The sequence below is a fragment of the Canis lupus genome, chromosome 10, assembly GCF_048164855.1.
Source record: "Canis lupus baileyi chromosome 10, mCanLup2.hap1, whole genome shotgun sequence".
NCBI classification, from domain to species: Eukaryota; Metazoa; Chordata; class Mammalia; order Carnivora; family Canidae; genus Canis; species Canis lupus.
Genome location: NC_132847.1, coordinates 27,712,704 through 27,729,322, shown reverse-complemented (window position 1 = coordinate 27,729,322; position 16,619 = coordinate 27,712,704). Strand labels below are relative to the sequence as shown.

Sequence of the window (16,619 nt, the reverse complement as noted above, 5' to 3'; positions counted from 1 at the left end):
TGGAAACCTGTCCTGTGAAGGAAATTAAGAAAATAAGACAAGCCACAAACAGGGACAAAATAGGTGTAATCACATATCTGAAAAAGGCCTTGTATCCAGATCATATAAAGAATCCTTAGCATAAAAAAAAAAAAGAATCCTTAGAACTCAATAAAAAAAGTCAACCCAACAAAAGAAAAATAGGCAAGATTTGAAAAGATCTTTTCCCCAGAGAAATACACAAGTGATGAAAAAGCATGTGGAAAGATGCTTGGCGTCAGTAGTTAGGGAAATGCAACATAACACTACGAGATACTATGACCTACTATGCAGATGGCTAAAAAAATAACCTAAACCTGAGTTACCAGGTGCCAGTGGGGATGCAGAGTGGCTAGAACTCATACTTGCCTGGTGTGAACGTGAATGACGCAGCCACTGTGGAAAATAGTTGGGCCCTTTCTTACTAAATTAAGTACTTACCATATAACGTGCCAGGCTCCCTCCTGGGTATTTACCCAAAATAATCGTCTAGGTTCACACAAAAACTTGTACACAAATACTTATATCAACTTTGTTAAGCAACAAAAACACAACCTAGACACAATGAAAATGTCCCTCACTTGGGGACAGAAAGACAAACTGCATGCAGCGGGAAGTGTGAGCTGGTGATGGTCGCGCATGGCTATGGCCCTGCGTCTGAAACGCATGACCCTGAGCAAAAGAAGCCAGACTCAAAGGACTATATACTGTACAGTTCCGTTTATGTGACATCTTGGAAAAGGCAAAACTACAGGAAAAGTGCTTTGCTAGAATGTAAGGGGACGTTTCTACTACCCTGGGGTAGGACAGGGAGTCTCTCAGGTGAGGGAGCATTGGTGCCCTGATGGTGGGGATCACAGGCTACCCTGTGCAGCTATCAGAATCCATAGAATCATACAGCAACAGTGAGTTTTACTGGGTGTAACTTCAAAAATAAAAAATAACAAAGGCAACAAACGTTCAAAACCCATTCTTTCCTGGGGCACCGGGTGGCTCAGTCGGTAAAGTGTCTGCCGTCCATTCAGGTCATGATCTTGGGGTCCTGGGATCGAGTTCCACGTCAGGCTCTGCTCAGTGGGAGCCTGCTTCTCCCTCTGCTGCTCCCCCCTGCTTGTGCTCTCTGGTTCTCTCTGTGTCAAATAAAAACTTTAAAAACCTCACTCTTGGCTAACTACTTGACAATTGACCATTATTATCTGTACTTTGAGATTATAGTTAACCTTTGAACAATGTGGTTTTGAACTGTGTGTTCACTTATTTATGGGTGTCTTTAAAAAAAAATAGCACTGTGCATGTATTTTCTCCTATGCTTTTCTTAATGTTTTCTTTAGTTTACTGCAATACAATACACAACATGTACACAGGGACCCTTGGGTATTTCAGTTGGTCAAGCATCCAGCTCTTGGTTTGGGCTCAGGTCATGACCTCAGGGCTGCAGGATCTAGCTCCACATTGGGCCCTGTGCTCAGCACAGTCTCTGCTTCTCCCTCTCTTTCCCTCTATTCCCCCCCCCCCCAACTCAGGCTCGTGTTCTCTCTCTCTCTCTCTCTCTCCCCCCCTCAGATAATTTAACAACAACACAAAATATGTCGTATCAATAAGGCTTCCAATCAAAAATAGGCTATTAGTTTTGGGCACGTCAAAATGTATATGGGGCTGTTCGACTACACGGGGGTCAGTGCCCCACCCCCTGAGTTGCTCAGGGGTCAGCTGTGCTTATGTCTATCTTTTCTGGGTGATGGGATGCTACCTAACAGTGCGCTCTGGCACATCTCAGCTCCACACTGCAGGTGTCACAGTGGTGGAAATCAGATGCGGGAGTTTTGACCCCGTGGAAGGCAGGCAGTGCTAACAAATCCAGGCCTGATTTGTTGTGTGGATTGTGTAGACTTAACAAAGTGATGAAGAAAATGTTAATACTGCCTATTAAGGTTGAAAGTGGGTCATCTATGGATGGCGTAAACGGATGGTGTCCCACAATGTTTGACAGCTGTTACCTGAGTGAAGAAGTTGTTCGTGGATGAACAAATGTGATTCCAACATATGTTACTGTTGCTTCAGGTTCATCTTCTCCTTAAGGTCAACAGGACAGCCCCTACCTGTGGTGTCAGAACCAGACTCCCTTGTCAGGTGCAACCATGGGTTGGCTGTGGATGGAATTTCTGCAAAACTCAGTGAAATCTTTCGTGAGAATGAGCTGGCTATGTGACCTTGTAGCAAAGGGCCGTGTGCACTTGTTTGTGAATCCATACTATAAACCGTATGCAGGATGAAACGTGCAACAAACGTGTGTCCACACGCAGCTCCCCCTCTGCCCCAGGAATCTGAGCATTAAGCGTTCGCCAGCACAGCACAGCTTGGGAACCACAGGTGGGAACCCGGGGAGAACTGAGGCATCAGGCCTGCTTGCCTCGACCTAAGAGGCCAGGGGAGAAGTAGCTGGGAGAGATGCGGGGCAGGGACCAGGCTGGGTGTGGGACATGGGATGGAGTGGCCGAGCACATCTGCTGCCAACAGGAGGGCATGGTGGGGTCGCTGGGGGCTGGAACGCAAGGGAAGCTGTGTATTGGCCTGGGATTTGAATGTTGGAATCTAGAACATGTTTGGTCTGTTGCTGCAAGAGATGGAGGAGGAAGGCGAACCAGGGAGGCAGGAACTAGAAGGGAGCGGTGGGTGTAGACCTGGACTGGGCCTGGGGCCTGGGAGCCCCGAGGACATGGCAGCTGTGGCAGGCCCCAGCAGCCTCCTGGGGGGGTGTGGAGTGGAGGGGATCGGGAGGGTCACATCTGCCTGTGCAGAAGCAACAGGCCTCAGGGCGTGGAGGCAGACAGGAGGAGAGAACCCCTGAGGACATGGGGCGGCCTCCCGGGAGCTCCGCCCTGGTCTGTGTTCCTGGGCAGATCCTGTGGTGCCTCCTCACTGGCCTGCTCCATGCCTTCTAGCATCTTCTGCTGGATTGGCTTAAATCAATGAATGGTTCAACGACTATTCTTCAAGCATCTGCCAAGCCCATTGCCCGGCAATAAGGTGAGCAGGACCACACCGTGTGCTCCCCAGCAGAACGGCCACACTGCTGCCAAGCAGGGGAAAGGGAAGGCTGCGGGCATCACTGTGCTACCAGAATGATGTGTACATGGGCATCTGTGAGACCGTTACCTGAATGTGTATGAGAAAAAGTACAAATAGCACATGAACGTGATTTCGGATATTGCTTAGGAGGATTAAACAAGTTCCTCTCTTTAAGACCTAGTATTGACGCCAGAACGACTACCACACGGCCAAGGACGATCCAGACCCACTGGTGAAGGGTCACAGGGAGAGCACAGGGCATCCCGGGAACTGCTGCTGGGTGGTCCCAGACAGGGCCCAAGGTGGAGACTTGACTCTAAGAGGTGCTTCCAGAAGATTCCTTTGCTACTTAGGTGAGAATGGGTCATGGACACTGGGTGCCAAGGTAGGCTGGTCCAGGAAGCTTCGCAGTCCGTCCAGGTGAGGGGCAGAGATGGGCCTCTGCTGGGGCAGGGGATGGGCTGAGGAGAAACCTGGATGGGAACAGGAACCGCTGGGGGTGAGGCTGTGGGACGGCCAGTAGGTCCTGGGAAGAACCCAATGGGGGCAGTGAGACCGAGTGATGGCAACAGAAGCCATGAGAATGGCCTGAGTGTGGCTCCTGACTCAGCAAGGGGCAACCAGGGGCTCCTGAGCTCAGCCTGCTGGACGTCCTGGGGCCTCTGTTCCCTCTGTGACCAGGCTTGGCAGGTCAGTGAGGAGCCAAACAGACTCCCAGCCACATGGACACACACATTGTGGAGAAGGGGACCAGGGTACAGATCTACAGGGAGGTGTGTGGGGGTTGGAGGCATTCCCACAGGATACCTGAAGGACATGCTGGAGAAGCCCAGAGTGATCCCTGGGGAAGGTGCCTTGCGGCCAGTGGGAGCACAAGTGCCAAGGGTAAGTGACAGGCTGGTGACAGTGAAGGCCACAGGGGTGGGAGAGGACTTGTATAAGGAGATGGAAGCCTCTGGAAGGGTGAGTTCAGAGGATGACCTATCAGACGGGTTTATCGGGGTCCCAGTGACTTGGGTGAGGGAATGCAGTGAGGGGACAGGTGACTGGGGAGCCTGGCGGGGGGGTTGCTGCAGTGGTCGAGGTGCAGACTGTGGGAGCCCATGCTCCCCCCCCCGCCCCTCTCACTGCACCAGGGACAGGGTGGGGGGTGGTTGGTGTGACCAACACAGTACAATGAAAGGGAAGATTTATCACTTTTTTTGAGATCAGGTTTTTTAAAACAACCCTGTAGCTTCCATCTTGTTGCTGTTCTCTCTTCCGGGTGCCAGTCTCTCTGGATCATTCCTTGTGGGGAAAGCCAGCCGCCATGTTGTGAGCTCTATGGAAAGGCCCACGTGGCCTGGAGCCCGGGCCTTCTGCCAACACGGGGCAGCAGGAGCAGACTCCCTAGCCCGCCCAGGCCGCGGACACTGCAGCCTCAGGAGACTCCGAGTCAGAGCCTCCCGCTGAGCAGCTCCTGGATTCTTAGTCTTCAGAAACTGAGGTGAGGAGTGTCGCTTTAGCTTCTAAGTTCTGGGGCTATGTGTGTCACACGGAAATAACCGGACAGTGATGATGGCCTCGGCCAGGTAAGAGCAAACAGAAGTGTTAACAGCGGGTCCTGCCTACGTGTTCAAGGAATTGGACCGCTTAGGTGCGTGCTGGTAACGAAGGTGGAGAACTAGGAGGCAGAAGGGTCAAGGCCCGAGAGAAGCCAGCACTGACCGGATTCACAGCCTGGAGTCTGGTCGCCATCAGAATGGGCAGAGCCAGAGCCAGCCAGTGAACTGAGCCCCAGGAATGCTTGGACAAGTGGGGGGGGGGAGGGCGGCAGGAGAAAAGGAGGAGGAGAGGGGCACAGAGTGAGGAAGGCAGAGCCCAGAGTCTTGGGGTCCAGGAGTCAGGTGAGGGGCCATGGTGGGGGTGGAGAGGGAGTGTCCACCTGGGCCACCTGGATGGGGATGGTGGTGAGACCAGGAGCCACGCTGCCAGCCGTGGTGGATGGCAGAGAGCAGTAGGGACACAGCCGAGTAAAATGGGAGGACGAGGACACAAGGACCACACAGGTCTATTGAAGGCCCTGAGCTTCAGGAGGGGATGCACTAGAGACAGAAGGTTGGGGAGAGTTTGTGTGTTTACAGATGTCCCCATCACAGCTGTGAGCTGCTAGGACGACCCAGAAGAGGGGAGACGCCATGGAGACCTCATGGGTGCCGCCCACCGAGGTTCTGACCTACACTCGAGGCTCCAATATTGGGCGTTTCCAAAGAGGGCGAGGCCACAGGCCCGGGGGCTCCGAGGACGTGCAGCCATCTGCCTGGAGCCACAGGTGAGTGGTGCCAGCACCGCTGTCCTGGGGCAGACATACCAGAGGCCCAGGGCCCTGCAGACGCTGTAGGCAGGTCCAGGAAACGTTTGCTGTATGTAGAACCTGCCTCCACTGGAAGGCAAAGAAAACAATATTGCCTCTCAGACTTGGTTTCATAGTGGACTTTATTGGGGAAAGTTAGTGTAAAAAACATTCAAATTCATAAAATTTAAATAAGACAGTAAAATTATACCTTATAGCTATAGCCATCGCTGTCGTAATCAAAAATCAGGTAAAGTCTAAGTTACCGCCTAAGCAAACACTATTTTGTGAGGCTGGTGTTGCGAAGCCCGAGGCAGGAAACACTGCGATTATTAGAAGTGAGCCCAGTGATGAATTTACATTTGAAGCTGAGGAAAGGGAAGAAGCATGTTACGATCAGGGCATCACAACATTCTAGTCTGAAAAAAGCAACTTTATTAGGGTCATAAGGAGAGTAATCAGTTTTCCTGGTGATGCGTCACGTCTTACTGAGCTCCATGTGGTCTGTCCCTCCAAGCCCTTCCTTCTAAGGCACCCGGCTGGCTCCCCTTGGAACTCCTGCAGTCACCTGGCCCCAGTGGCCCCCCACCCATCGTGCACACTGAGACCTTGGTCAAGAGTGTCCCCTACCAGGTAATGTGGGTTTCTCTTTGGTTATGGAATTTTTCTTTAATTTTTACTTAAGCTTAAAAAAAATATAGTTAGAAATGTGCTCCTGAATTCCAAAAGTATTTTTGACTAATTTAAACACAAGTATATCCTGGCCAAATGCCCCACCGGGCCAGGTTTAAAATCTGTCCATGTCCCCATGGAATCTAACACGGTGTTGTGTTGAGCAGATACATCAGTGAGGAGCAGGGCCTGATCTCAGGAGCCCTGGGGTGGAGGCGGCAGGCGGGCGCGGTGGCCCTAGATGCTGTCCATGGCTTTGAACTCGCTCAGGGCCTGCACCGGGTTCACATGCTTCTTCTGTGACGCCCGTTTGATCTTGGTCTGTGTCTCATCCTGCTTCTCCCTCTTCACCAAGGGCTTCTTCTCGGGGGCCTTCATCTTCCAGGACACAGCCGGTAGGTTGAGGGAAGCCATGCCCTGAGATTTCTGGTATTTGGTAGAGGCCACGTAGGATGCCTTCACGGTCTGCACCACTGCATTCATCAGGTTCTTGGCGGCCTGGATCAGGGACATGGCGCTGTCCACCTGCGAGGGACAGACAGGGCAGTGAGGAAGGCGCGGGGCCCGTGGCCGCGGTCCTGGTCAGCTCTCCCCACAGCCCCTGTTCTTATCCGGGAAAACGGGATACACCTGGTCCAGATATTTAGGAGGGTGCAGCACCCAAGCAACGTAAGGCGCCATTACCTTGCCTCCCCTCCCTCCAGAGTCTACTTGCTCTTAAAACCTGGAGAAAGGTCTGTCTCTGAGTGACGGAGGTGCATTGGCGAGGGGGATCCTACACAGAAAGTAGTTGTTTGGAAGGAAACCCCTGCAGGGCCCAGTGGAACCCAGAGCCAGTGTGAGAGAACAGAACCACGTGAGTGCTCTGGGGGCCCAGCTATGTTATCTTTGTAATTTCTGAACAGGTTCAAGTCCCCTTTGAGGGAAGGACAACAGAGAAATGAGAATACTTCCTCCCAGCGAGAGGACCCTTGGGGTCTCTCCACAGCACACGTCCCTGACATCAGGGTAGGCAGGATGTCTACGCAGCAGAGATGCGAGCACACGCCCGCCAGGCACCCATGCTCGTGGCTCAAACTTACCCCAGAGACGACGAGCTCCCCACCCAGGTTCTGCACCTCGGCCTTGACCTTGCTGCAGATGTTGAGCTGGTGGCAGTAGAGTGCGATGCGCTGCAGATAGGCCAGCAGGTCCTGCTTGCAGGCGGAGTCCGGGCACTGCCAGGAGAGCAGCAGGGATCAGCACACACCCCAGGCCCAAGGTTCCCCCACCCTGGGCAGGGCTCTCCCTGCCGGAGCAAAGCACAAGTGCTCTGGACTCCAGGGTGACCTCCCTCAAGTGTATCCACTGCCGCCCTGTGAGGCACTTCATGCACCGAGTGTAGGAGGCCGGGAGAGCGGCCTGGAGTCCAGAGGCTAGGAAAGAGCTGCGGGCCTGGGGGGACCACGTGTTAGGTGATCATCTACCCAGACCGTGCTGGCAGCTGAGGCAGCACGGAGCAGGGGACAGGAGTGGCTATCGAGGCACGGTCTGTGGGGAGCTGGGCCGAGCTGGTGATGGAAGCGGGGAGAAGACTGGGTGGTGTCAAGATAAACACGGCAGCAGACGTGCCTGCTCCTGGACTGCAGAGAGCAGAGCCAAGAGTGGCTTCTACCCCTTGGGACCGATTAGTTCAGTATGTGAGGATGTGCAGGAAACAGGGAGACAACAATGCTGCAGCCCCCAGGAGGATGGCAGGATACACACACCTGCCCCATAGACATGCTCTCAACGTACGCTGGGCTGGGCTCCTAAGACTTGTCAAAGAGGAATTCAGAAATCCTCACACATCGATGTGGGTACCAACCCAGCAGGGTGATAAGCCAAGCACATGTCTGGAGATGAGAGGAGCGCCATGCCCCAAGGAAAACAGGACGACGGTCAGCACCTTGGGATGCACCTGGCAGCCCTGCAGCGACCCCCACTCACGTGGTCTGCGATGGTCCGGCCGAGCTTGTCCATCCTGGATCCTGCCTCCGCAATCTTCTTGGCGGCGCTGATCACATCGGACGTGTTCTTGAGTGGTCCTTTCCCTCTGACAAAAGAGAGCAAAGATCACTGTGTGTGGCTGACGGTGAAGGGGAAGAAGGGGGCCGGCCGCGGAGCACAGGGTGGGCCGGCACCCAGGGGCGGCGCAGCTCACCGGGTGAAGTCCGTCATTTCCATCATGATCATGCACATCTGCTTGGCCAGCACGATGATGTCATTGCCGCTGTCATCCCACTTGGACACCTCAGCATCCAGCTTGCTTTTTTCTTCCTGGAAGCTGGCCACCTGTTCGGCAATCTTTGCTTTTTGCTCCTGGGGAAGCTGAGCCATGATCGCCTGAAACCCGAAGCACAAAGAGCTCTTAGGTGAGGAGAGTATGAAGCCCTCACAGCACATCAGCTGATGCAACCTGTGGCAGAGGTGGGATGATCTTTAATGGGCTTCATTTTGCCTAAAGGTCCATTTCTCCTCACTTTGAGCACAAGTTCACAGCAGCCTGAATTTCCAACCCATTTTCAAAAACAAGTTTCCATGTGGAGGAGAACACAGTGCGAGGGACAGAGAACAAATATGGAGGCTTCCAGATCAGGCCTGTACAGGGACGGAAGCCGCTTAATACCCTGTGAGTTCGTCTGCCTGCTGCTGTGGGGGATAGGACACGATCCCAGGGGTGGTGCATGGGCCCCTCTCTGGTGGGCCCCACCTTAGCTCCCTGACATGGCACCTCTGAACCCTCTCACAGCGCCCACCCCAAGGCCCACAGACTCCAGGCCGTGAGCCCCCTGCCACAGCTTCCCCAAGTGCTCGTGATGGAGAGGGGCCCAAAGCAAGGCTGCATTTGCTGTTCAAAATGATTTCTGAGGACTGGAAAAGGCTCCATGGAAATATTTCTTGGCATGCTCCCAAAAACATAAATGCTATTGATTGAAGATTTAATGACTCAAATGAATGCAATGGCTCTGAATGATTTTCTTGAATGTACCACTGTTATTTTTTTTTAACCCATGAATAATTAAATAGCTCATACCATGCTATCACTGAGATGGGCAAAGATAGCCATCTTTTTTGAATGTCACAATCCTTTTAACAAACATGGCATTGACCCGCCACTGGGCTCTCCTGACGCAGGGCCCTGTCATCAGCCAACGCCCCCAGGGCACAGCTGAGGCCGAGGGCCTGCTCCTGCTCCCGCCCTGCTCCTGGCTGCCATGTGCCACCCCCTGGGGTGAGCTCTATCCCGGTGCCAGGGAGACAAAGTGGGAACGCTGTGATCGATCCCAGAAAAGAAAAAGCCAAGCTCCTGGAGGCACAGGGACATGTTCCTTACCCGGGCGCTCTGACCAGCTATCAGCTGGTCATCTTCTGTCTGGACACTCGTCCGACTTCTGACATCGAAGTCTTCTGTCTCAAAGTCAGAGTCATCCAGTTCCTCGGGAGTCTGCCAGCAATATGGAGAGCACGAATCAGAAACACCCTAGGCCCTTGGGTCCAAAGTACAAACACCCAGAACTCTGGGTCTTCACATGAGCCATGTTCCAAGCAGCTGGGGCCAATCAGGTTAACATCAGCCATGATTCACTCGAGACCCGCCTCACTGACACACACGTGAGGCGTCCCAGGCTAGGCCCCCATCAGGACTTCCCAGAGGCTCGAGGAGCTTCAGCTTCTACGAGGGTCAGGACTCACCTGCACCCTACACAAAAGTGAGGCTCATCCTGGTGGGAAACGTACTGTATTGAAAAGACATTTTATCCAACATTAAGCAGATTCTTAGAACCTTCCCATGTGATGGCAAGAAGAAAATGAATGAAGGAAGTAATATTAGGCTTTCCCTTAGGACAATGCTTTGAAGAGAAGAAATAGGCAATGGATTTTCATGGACTTTTTTCTGCTTTACTTTTATCAATGTGAAAAGAACGTGGCAGGTAAGGTCTGAGTATGTCTCCAAGGTCCCGTTTCCAGTTCTAGCTCTCTAGCTTTAATTATGAAATAAAAATTCTTATTTCAAAAAAAAAAAATTCTTATTTCATACAACTTCCAGCCTCTCATGATTAGTGGCTGACTTGAAACCTGACGTTGTCTCCTGGAAGTTACTAGTAATGGGCAGTGGGCGGAACAGCTGGGGTTGGCTACTGGCCTGGCGGACCGGCCTGTGACAGAAGGGCAATGAGGCACATCCCCTATCTGTACCAGGATCTAATCCAAGGCGGGGCCCCAGGGCTTGCTGCAGGGCTCCCGTGAGAGGATGTGTGAGGAACATCTGGGCTGCCCAAGACTAAGCTTGTCTCTCAGTGACGTGAGGTAAGGACAGGGGGTCACGCCAGGCACCAGCAAGCCCTGGGGACACATGAGTGCAAGACCCGGAGTCTCTCTGACTTGGCGGCCACACACGACCCCACCGCTGGCCACTTTGGATCCCAGATCCCTGGTCACAGATACCTGCAGAGGGGCTTTCCCAGAGACATGCTGTCTTGTGAGAACCTGCTCTTGTGCCAGCCCTGCTGGCCCCGTCAGAGACCCAAGAACTATTCTTGCCAAGAGACCAGGTACCTCCTGTTCCTTCCTTTCTGCTGAGCATCTGTGTACCAGGGACCATACTGGGCCCTGGAGGTGCAGCACCGCTACTCCACTGTCGGGCCCTGTGTTGCCCACACCACAGCTCACTAGAACCACCAGCACCTCTGTTCTTCAGAGAAGATGAGGAGAGTCCAGGAGGGGCCGGGGCTCCAGAGTCTGCAAGCATGTCCCCTCGTTGTATACGCAGTGTCTGCCCGCCCAACCCCCCAAGATGTCAACCTCAGCACCAGTGACTCCTCTTTATCTTAAGGTCCCTTTTATTCCATTTCTAAGTGTCTAAGAAAAGGCTCTGGAGAAACAGGGCTGCGTCCATTACCAGCGATGGCATGCCCAGGGACCCCTTCATGGCACTGGGACAGGGCGGCCCATGTGACCAATCATTCTACCAAGCCAGCTTGCTTCTCAGGTACAAGTACAAAGAGATGGAGAAAGCAGAGCAATTTCCTGCCCCCGTGCAGCCAGGGAACCTGGGGCCTACAGGACAGCTGGCACCAACCAGGGCATGCACACTTCTCCTTCTGCCTCACCCGGGGGGCCCCGGCCCTCTTGCCCACACGTTTCTACGCTGCAGATGAAGTGGGTCCAGCCTCATGCAGCTGCCTTAGAAACGGCCCCTGTTTCCAGCTGATGAGCTGGGAGGATAAAAAGTGGGACAGGATCCCTGCCCACCCTGAGAGGTCTGTCTAGTAAACCGGGAAAGTGTAAACAACGTCTCCTGACCCCACCAGCCAGGCCGCACAGCCAGCAGTGCTCCCTGCAGCAGGCGGGCTCTGGCCCAGGCCCTTGGGACCCCCAGGTGGCCCCGGGGGACGGGGATGCACACTTCCTGCTCTCAGCTCCCAGAGCAACAGGCTCGTGCTCAGAAGACGATGTGAGACACCACATGCCAGGGGAGGGCAACTGGGAGACCCAGCCCTGGCACCCTGGGCCATATTACGGGGGTGGTGTCCGTGGCTTCTCAAAACCCTTGTATTTACGCCACCTGGGAGGGCTGCTGGGTATTCCCTCCCATAGGTCAGAGAAAATGGGTCATGTGGGGCCCAGAACAGAGAAGGCACATCAGGGGAGCTTGAGCAAGGGCTGCCACAGGCACTCCTCCTCACCCCAAGGATACAGAGGCTCTGGGATCTCCCACCACTGTCAAGGACGGGGGCGTCCATGCAAAGGATGGCTTCAACCTGCATGAAGGAAACACTCCCTTCTCAGAAAATAACTGAAGAGGCTTCACTGTGGGTTCCCTGTCGCACACCACAGTCTGCCTATCTGTGGGGAATCTATGCCTGAAACTAAATTATCAAAGCCAACTCATCCTAGCTCCCTGTCTTGGCCCAAGTTTGGGCTCTAACTTGCAACTAAAAGTCATTTTAGACAACATAATTAAATATATCTCATTCTAACAGCTTTTAGATTCATGGTTTTAATATACTGCCACCGCATCTGCTGAGTTCCAGAATGATGCATTGCTCGAGTTTAGCAAACGATAAGAAAGAAGCTGTTAAAACGTCTGAAATGCAGTTACTCACCCTTATCATCAACACCGCTTTCCTGATGTCCCGGATGCCGTCGTACACGAGGCGGGAGGCATCGATAAACTCATTCTCATCCATGGGCTGGGCTGGATCCGAGCTGAGGGCTTCCACAGCCGCCTCCACTTGCTCGGTAAAACGTGGCATGACTGTGGAGAAAGAGGCACGGCAGGTCCAGCTGGCCCAGCAGACAGCATTACTCTACCTGCCCCCCAAATCCCTCAAGGAGACAGAGGAAGCCAGGTGCATGATGAAGAGCCTGTGCCTCCAACCCATGTGAAGAGTATTTACAGTTGAAATAAACTAAATGCCATATTTTACCAAGACTCAAATCATCTTTGTCTCTGACCAGATTTTACAATATTGGATTTGGATGGGAGAGACATGAAGTGAGAAAAATTGGAGGCCCTGCTTAAAACTAGGACCGTCCTTAATTTAGTATTTATTCACTAAAAAGAGACTTAACTCAGAAGTTCATCTTTAATAGTATGTTCAGAATTAATCCCATAATTAGCTGGGGACACATGTGAAAGGAAAGTTGTCAAAGCCTTATAATTTGGCTCATCAACTTCTCAGTCTGACATTCACCCTGACATTACTGTATGAAAGCCTGAGCTACATCCTGATCTCGTCCTTCCTACCACGAGGGCCTGCACTCACAGGGTGGACATGTGTGTGTGGGGAGTACCAAAAAGGGAGGGAGTCCCCAAACCTGTGTTGGAGAGCAGCTTCGTGGCTTCCAGGACCTTCTCCGTGTAGACCCCTGGCTCATAGTTGTCCATCTCTGAAGTGACTACATGAATGACCCGAGCAGCCCGTCCTCGAATTGCACCAGCTGTGCGGTCCAGACCATCCACATCTTTCTCTTGGAGAGCAATGACGCATTTGTTCACATCTTCCAAAATGTGATTCTCTAAATAACAAACAAAAAGCCGAATAAGGGAAAGGGCATTCCACTAGAAGGGGGACAATGGTACGCTGGCATCTACTGCTCACCGAGTGCTCATTTTGTGCCAGCTGCAGAGCCAAAGCTTCCCATGTATCATTTCACTGAAGACCAGACTAACCACTTAATTAACTGTCCCACAGAAACTCAACCCATAATCACCTCCAAGGATAATAATCCTCAATTCCAAGTTTATAGAGAGAGAGAGGAAGTGATCAAGAGATCTTTAAAGTACAGTTGTTCTGTAAGCCAGGCAGAAAATTCAGATCGCAGAGACCTTGGTAACTTCTCTCTTCTTTAAATAATTTCACTAGCCTTATGTCCAAAACAAAGTCTTAAATAGAAGAAAGGGTTCATTATAAGTCTCTATCCTTCCAGTCCTTTGCCCTTCCCTCTAGTAGATGCCAGTACTCAGACAATTTGCCAAGAAGCCAGGACAGCCCTGGGGTAGAAGGTGCTAGAAAGCAGAATGAAGCCACCCCTGGAGGGCACCAAGGGAGCCTCCCTGATACAAAAACATTTAGTATCCCTTTCATGGGTGGCCATGGGCCTACTGTGGTATTTGCAAAGACCCTTGAATTGTGTTAAGCTGACAGGTGGCTCCTACCAATCAGAGAAATGGATGTGGACGACCCACCAAAATTATTTTTCCTCAAAGCAAAATGCTTGACACTAGAGTTTGGGAACGTCAGAGTAAAGAGCTTCTGCTTCATCTGTAATTACAGCAAAGTAGAAGCAACTAAAATATCCAAGGGCAGAGTAGGTAATAAATTATGGGCACTATACAGCCACTAAAATGGATGATGTCCATCTGTAACAGCTGAGCCAGGATGGTCCAGGCAACTGTTCTCACTCACCCAGAAATACAGGGACCACCAGCAGACAGCCCAGATAACAGGGCTGCTCAGACTATGGGGTGGGTGCAGAGTGACATAAAGGAAAGCCCCATAATCATCTGGCCATTCCTGCTCAAACAAAAAATGAGATGTAGGCCGCCTGGATGGCTCAGTCAGCTGGGCAGCTGCCTTCAGCACAGGTCATGATCTTGGAGCTCTGGGATCAACTCCTGCATCAGGCTCCCTGCTCAGTGGGGAGCCCTGCTTCTCTCTCTCCCTCTGCTCATTCTCATAAACAAATACATACATACATAAATACATAAATAAAATCTTAAAAAAGAAAAAAAAAAAAGACGTAACAACTTGTAGAAGACATGCTCCCTTGCCTAAGCCAACAGGTGATTTCTTTGCCGGCCCTGGCCACCATAGACATCGGCGTGTCATTATTCTGGACTGCCTCCTGATTGAATCCACTTCTAAAACCCAATTACCCTTCCCCTGCAACCTCTGCTAACATAGTCAAGTGATAGGTGACAGTGTCTAGAAGGGAGATAGCAGATAGCGTGACCTCTTAAGATACTCCCAACAAGACAGGGGTCCTGGTGCTATTTCCTTTCATGTCCAAGGGAGCCAGAGGCAAGTGGTACTCAGCATATCCAGCAAAGAACAGAGCACCACAATGCCCTGCCTCTGGGCTTCAGAATCCCCTGCAGGCCCCAAGAACCAAAGCCTTCCTCTCTGTAGTTCCCAAGAGACTGTAGGCAGGGGCTCCCTAAGGGTCTCTCTGTTCTGAGACCACTGGTATAATAGAATAAGATGAAAAAAATCACTACGAGAAGTAACAACGTGAAAGAACTGAAGAGATTTGGCAAAAACATGTTTCCTCTAAAATTAAACACACCCTCCCATACGATCCAGGAGTCACACTTCTTGGTATTTATACAAAGGAGCTGAAAACTCCTGTCCACATAAAAACCTGCACATGGGTGTTTAGGACAGCTTTGTTCATAACTGCCAAAACTTGAAAGCACCCAAGATGTCCTTCAGTGGGTGAATGGGGAAAATAAGATACATCCAGACCATGGGATATTGTTCAGCATTGACAAGAAATGAGCGATGAAGCCAAGAAAAGACATGGAGACACGTTCACTGCATATTATTAAATGAAAGAAGCCAACCTGAAAGGCTACACACACTATAATTCCAACTATATAACATTCTGAAAAATGTTAAAACTATGGAGACAGTAAAAAAATATCAGGAACTGGAGGTGGGGAGGGAAAAACAGGCAGAGTACAGAGGATTTTTAGGGCAGTGAATACTGTATACGACACCATAATGATGGATACATTTATCCAAATCCACGGAAAGTACACCAACCGAGAATGAACAGTAATGTACATCATGGGCTTTGGGTGATAATAATGTATAGGTTCATCAATGGTCCTAAACGCGCTACTACAGTGGGGGATGCTAATGATGGGGAAGGCTGTGAATGTGTGGGGTCATGGACAGATGGAAAATCTCTATCCTCCACTTAATTTTGCTGTGAGCTTAAAATTGCTCCAAAAGTTATTTCTTTTCTTTAAATAAATTAAAATATTTCCAATGAAAGCCAAAATTTCCTATTACAGAAGGGAAAAATGAGTTACCACAGTAAGTAGCTAAGAAGACCCTAGTTTTGAGTCTACTAATTAAAAAATTAGAGGGGACTTGCTAGGGTTTCCATCATTGTACTATTAACAGAAAAAACAGATCAAACTTTTTACATAAACAAATTTCAGAGGAGGATATGTGAACCAACCACAGGAATAAATGAGTGGGGAGGCCACTGGAGGCATCATTTATATACATACTCTCTACATAATTAATGTAAACTGAACAGACTGGGATTGAGCCTGTGCACCATACCAGCCTGCGGGGTAAGAACTGCTGCGTTTGCTAATACCTAACACATTTTACATTTGTATTTCCTATCAAAGAAAGGAAAGTAGAAGGATGGAAAGGAACGAAAAAGAAGGAAAAAGGATTCCTCACTAAACCATGGACCAATGTTTTCTCATAATACTGATTTTAAAACTCATCCTGTTTTAGGATTCTTAGTACAGGGCAGGAAGCACATCTTAGAATCAATGAAGCATGGCATTCTTTTTTGTTCATGAGACAAAGCAGCCTGAACTTCCACCAAGGATTTGTTAACCTGCGTCTAGACACCTATGTTTTTAAAATCGATCTTGACTTTCTTGAATTCAAACTGGCTTTCCTCCAGTGAGCCTAAACCAGGGAAGGATTTGCCATGCTTCAGCACCAAAGGAAGGCTTCTATTTTGGGAAGCTGACTAAATAGTCTCTACAGTCACTACACAGCTGTCTCTAGGAAAGCCCCATCCAGCTGTGGCTACCATATACCCAGGACACAAGCACCGATTCTGCTCTCTGCACTTGGGCCCCTTAGCAGAAATGAGTTTGCAGTGGACATGGACAAACATGGGAGGGTTGGAGGTACCTACGCTACCTTAAACCATAAATTCCTTTAGCTTTAATTGACTTTTCAAGGAAACTCAGCAGGGGTCCATTATGGGTAGAAAAACCAATCTGTACCCCATTAAAGACTCT

The 16,619-nt window shown here is 50.8% G+C and overlaps 1 protein-coding gene across 6 annotated transcripts in view; it reads right to left on the bottom strand.

The window, feature by feature from the left end:
• Positions 1-5,544: 5,544 nt before the first annotated feature.
• CTNNA1 (catenin alpha 1) overlaps positions 5,545-16,619 on the bottom strand; it is a 184,932-nt gene continuing 173,857 nt past the window's right edge. For all 6 annotated transcript variants that reach the window (XM_072841227.1, XM_072841226.1, XM_072841222.1 and 3 more), the window contains 7 exons: positions 12,935-13,135; positions 12,220-12,371; positions 9,447-9,557; positions 8,274-8,455; positions 8,060-8,165; positions 7,174-7,308; positions 5,545-6,616 (listed from right to left, as the gene is read on the bottom strand). In XM_072841227.1, coding sequence (XP_072697328.1) covers positions 6,329-6,616; positions 7,174-7,308; positions 8,060-8,165; positions 8,274-8,455; positions 9,447-9,557; positions 12,220-12,371; positions 12,935-13,135 — 1,175 coding nt within the window. In that variant the 3' untranslated portion in view covers positions 5,545-6,328. The remainder of the gene's footprint in view (positions 6,617-7,173; positions 7,309-8,059; positions 8,166-8,273; positions 8,456-9,446; positions 9,558-12,219; positions 12,372-12,934; positions 13,136-16,619) is intronic.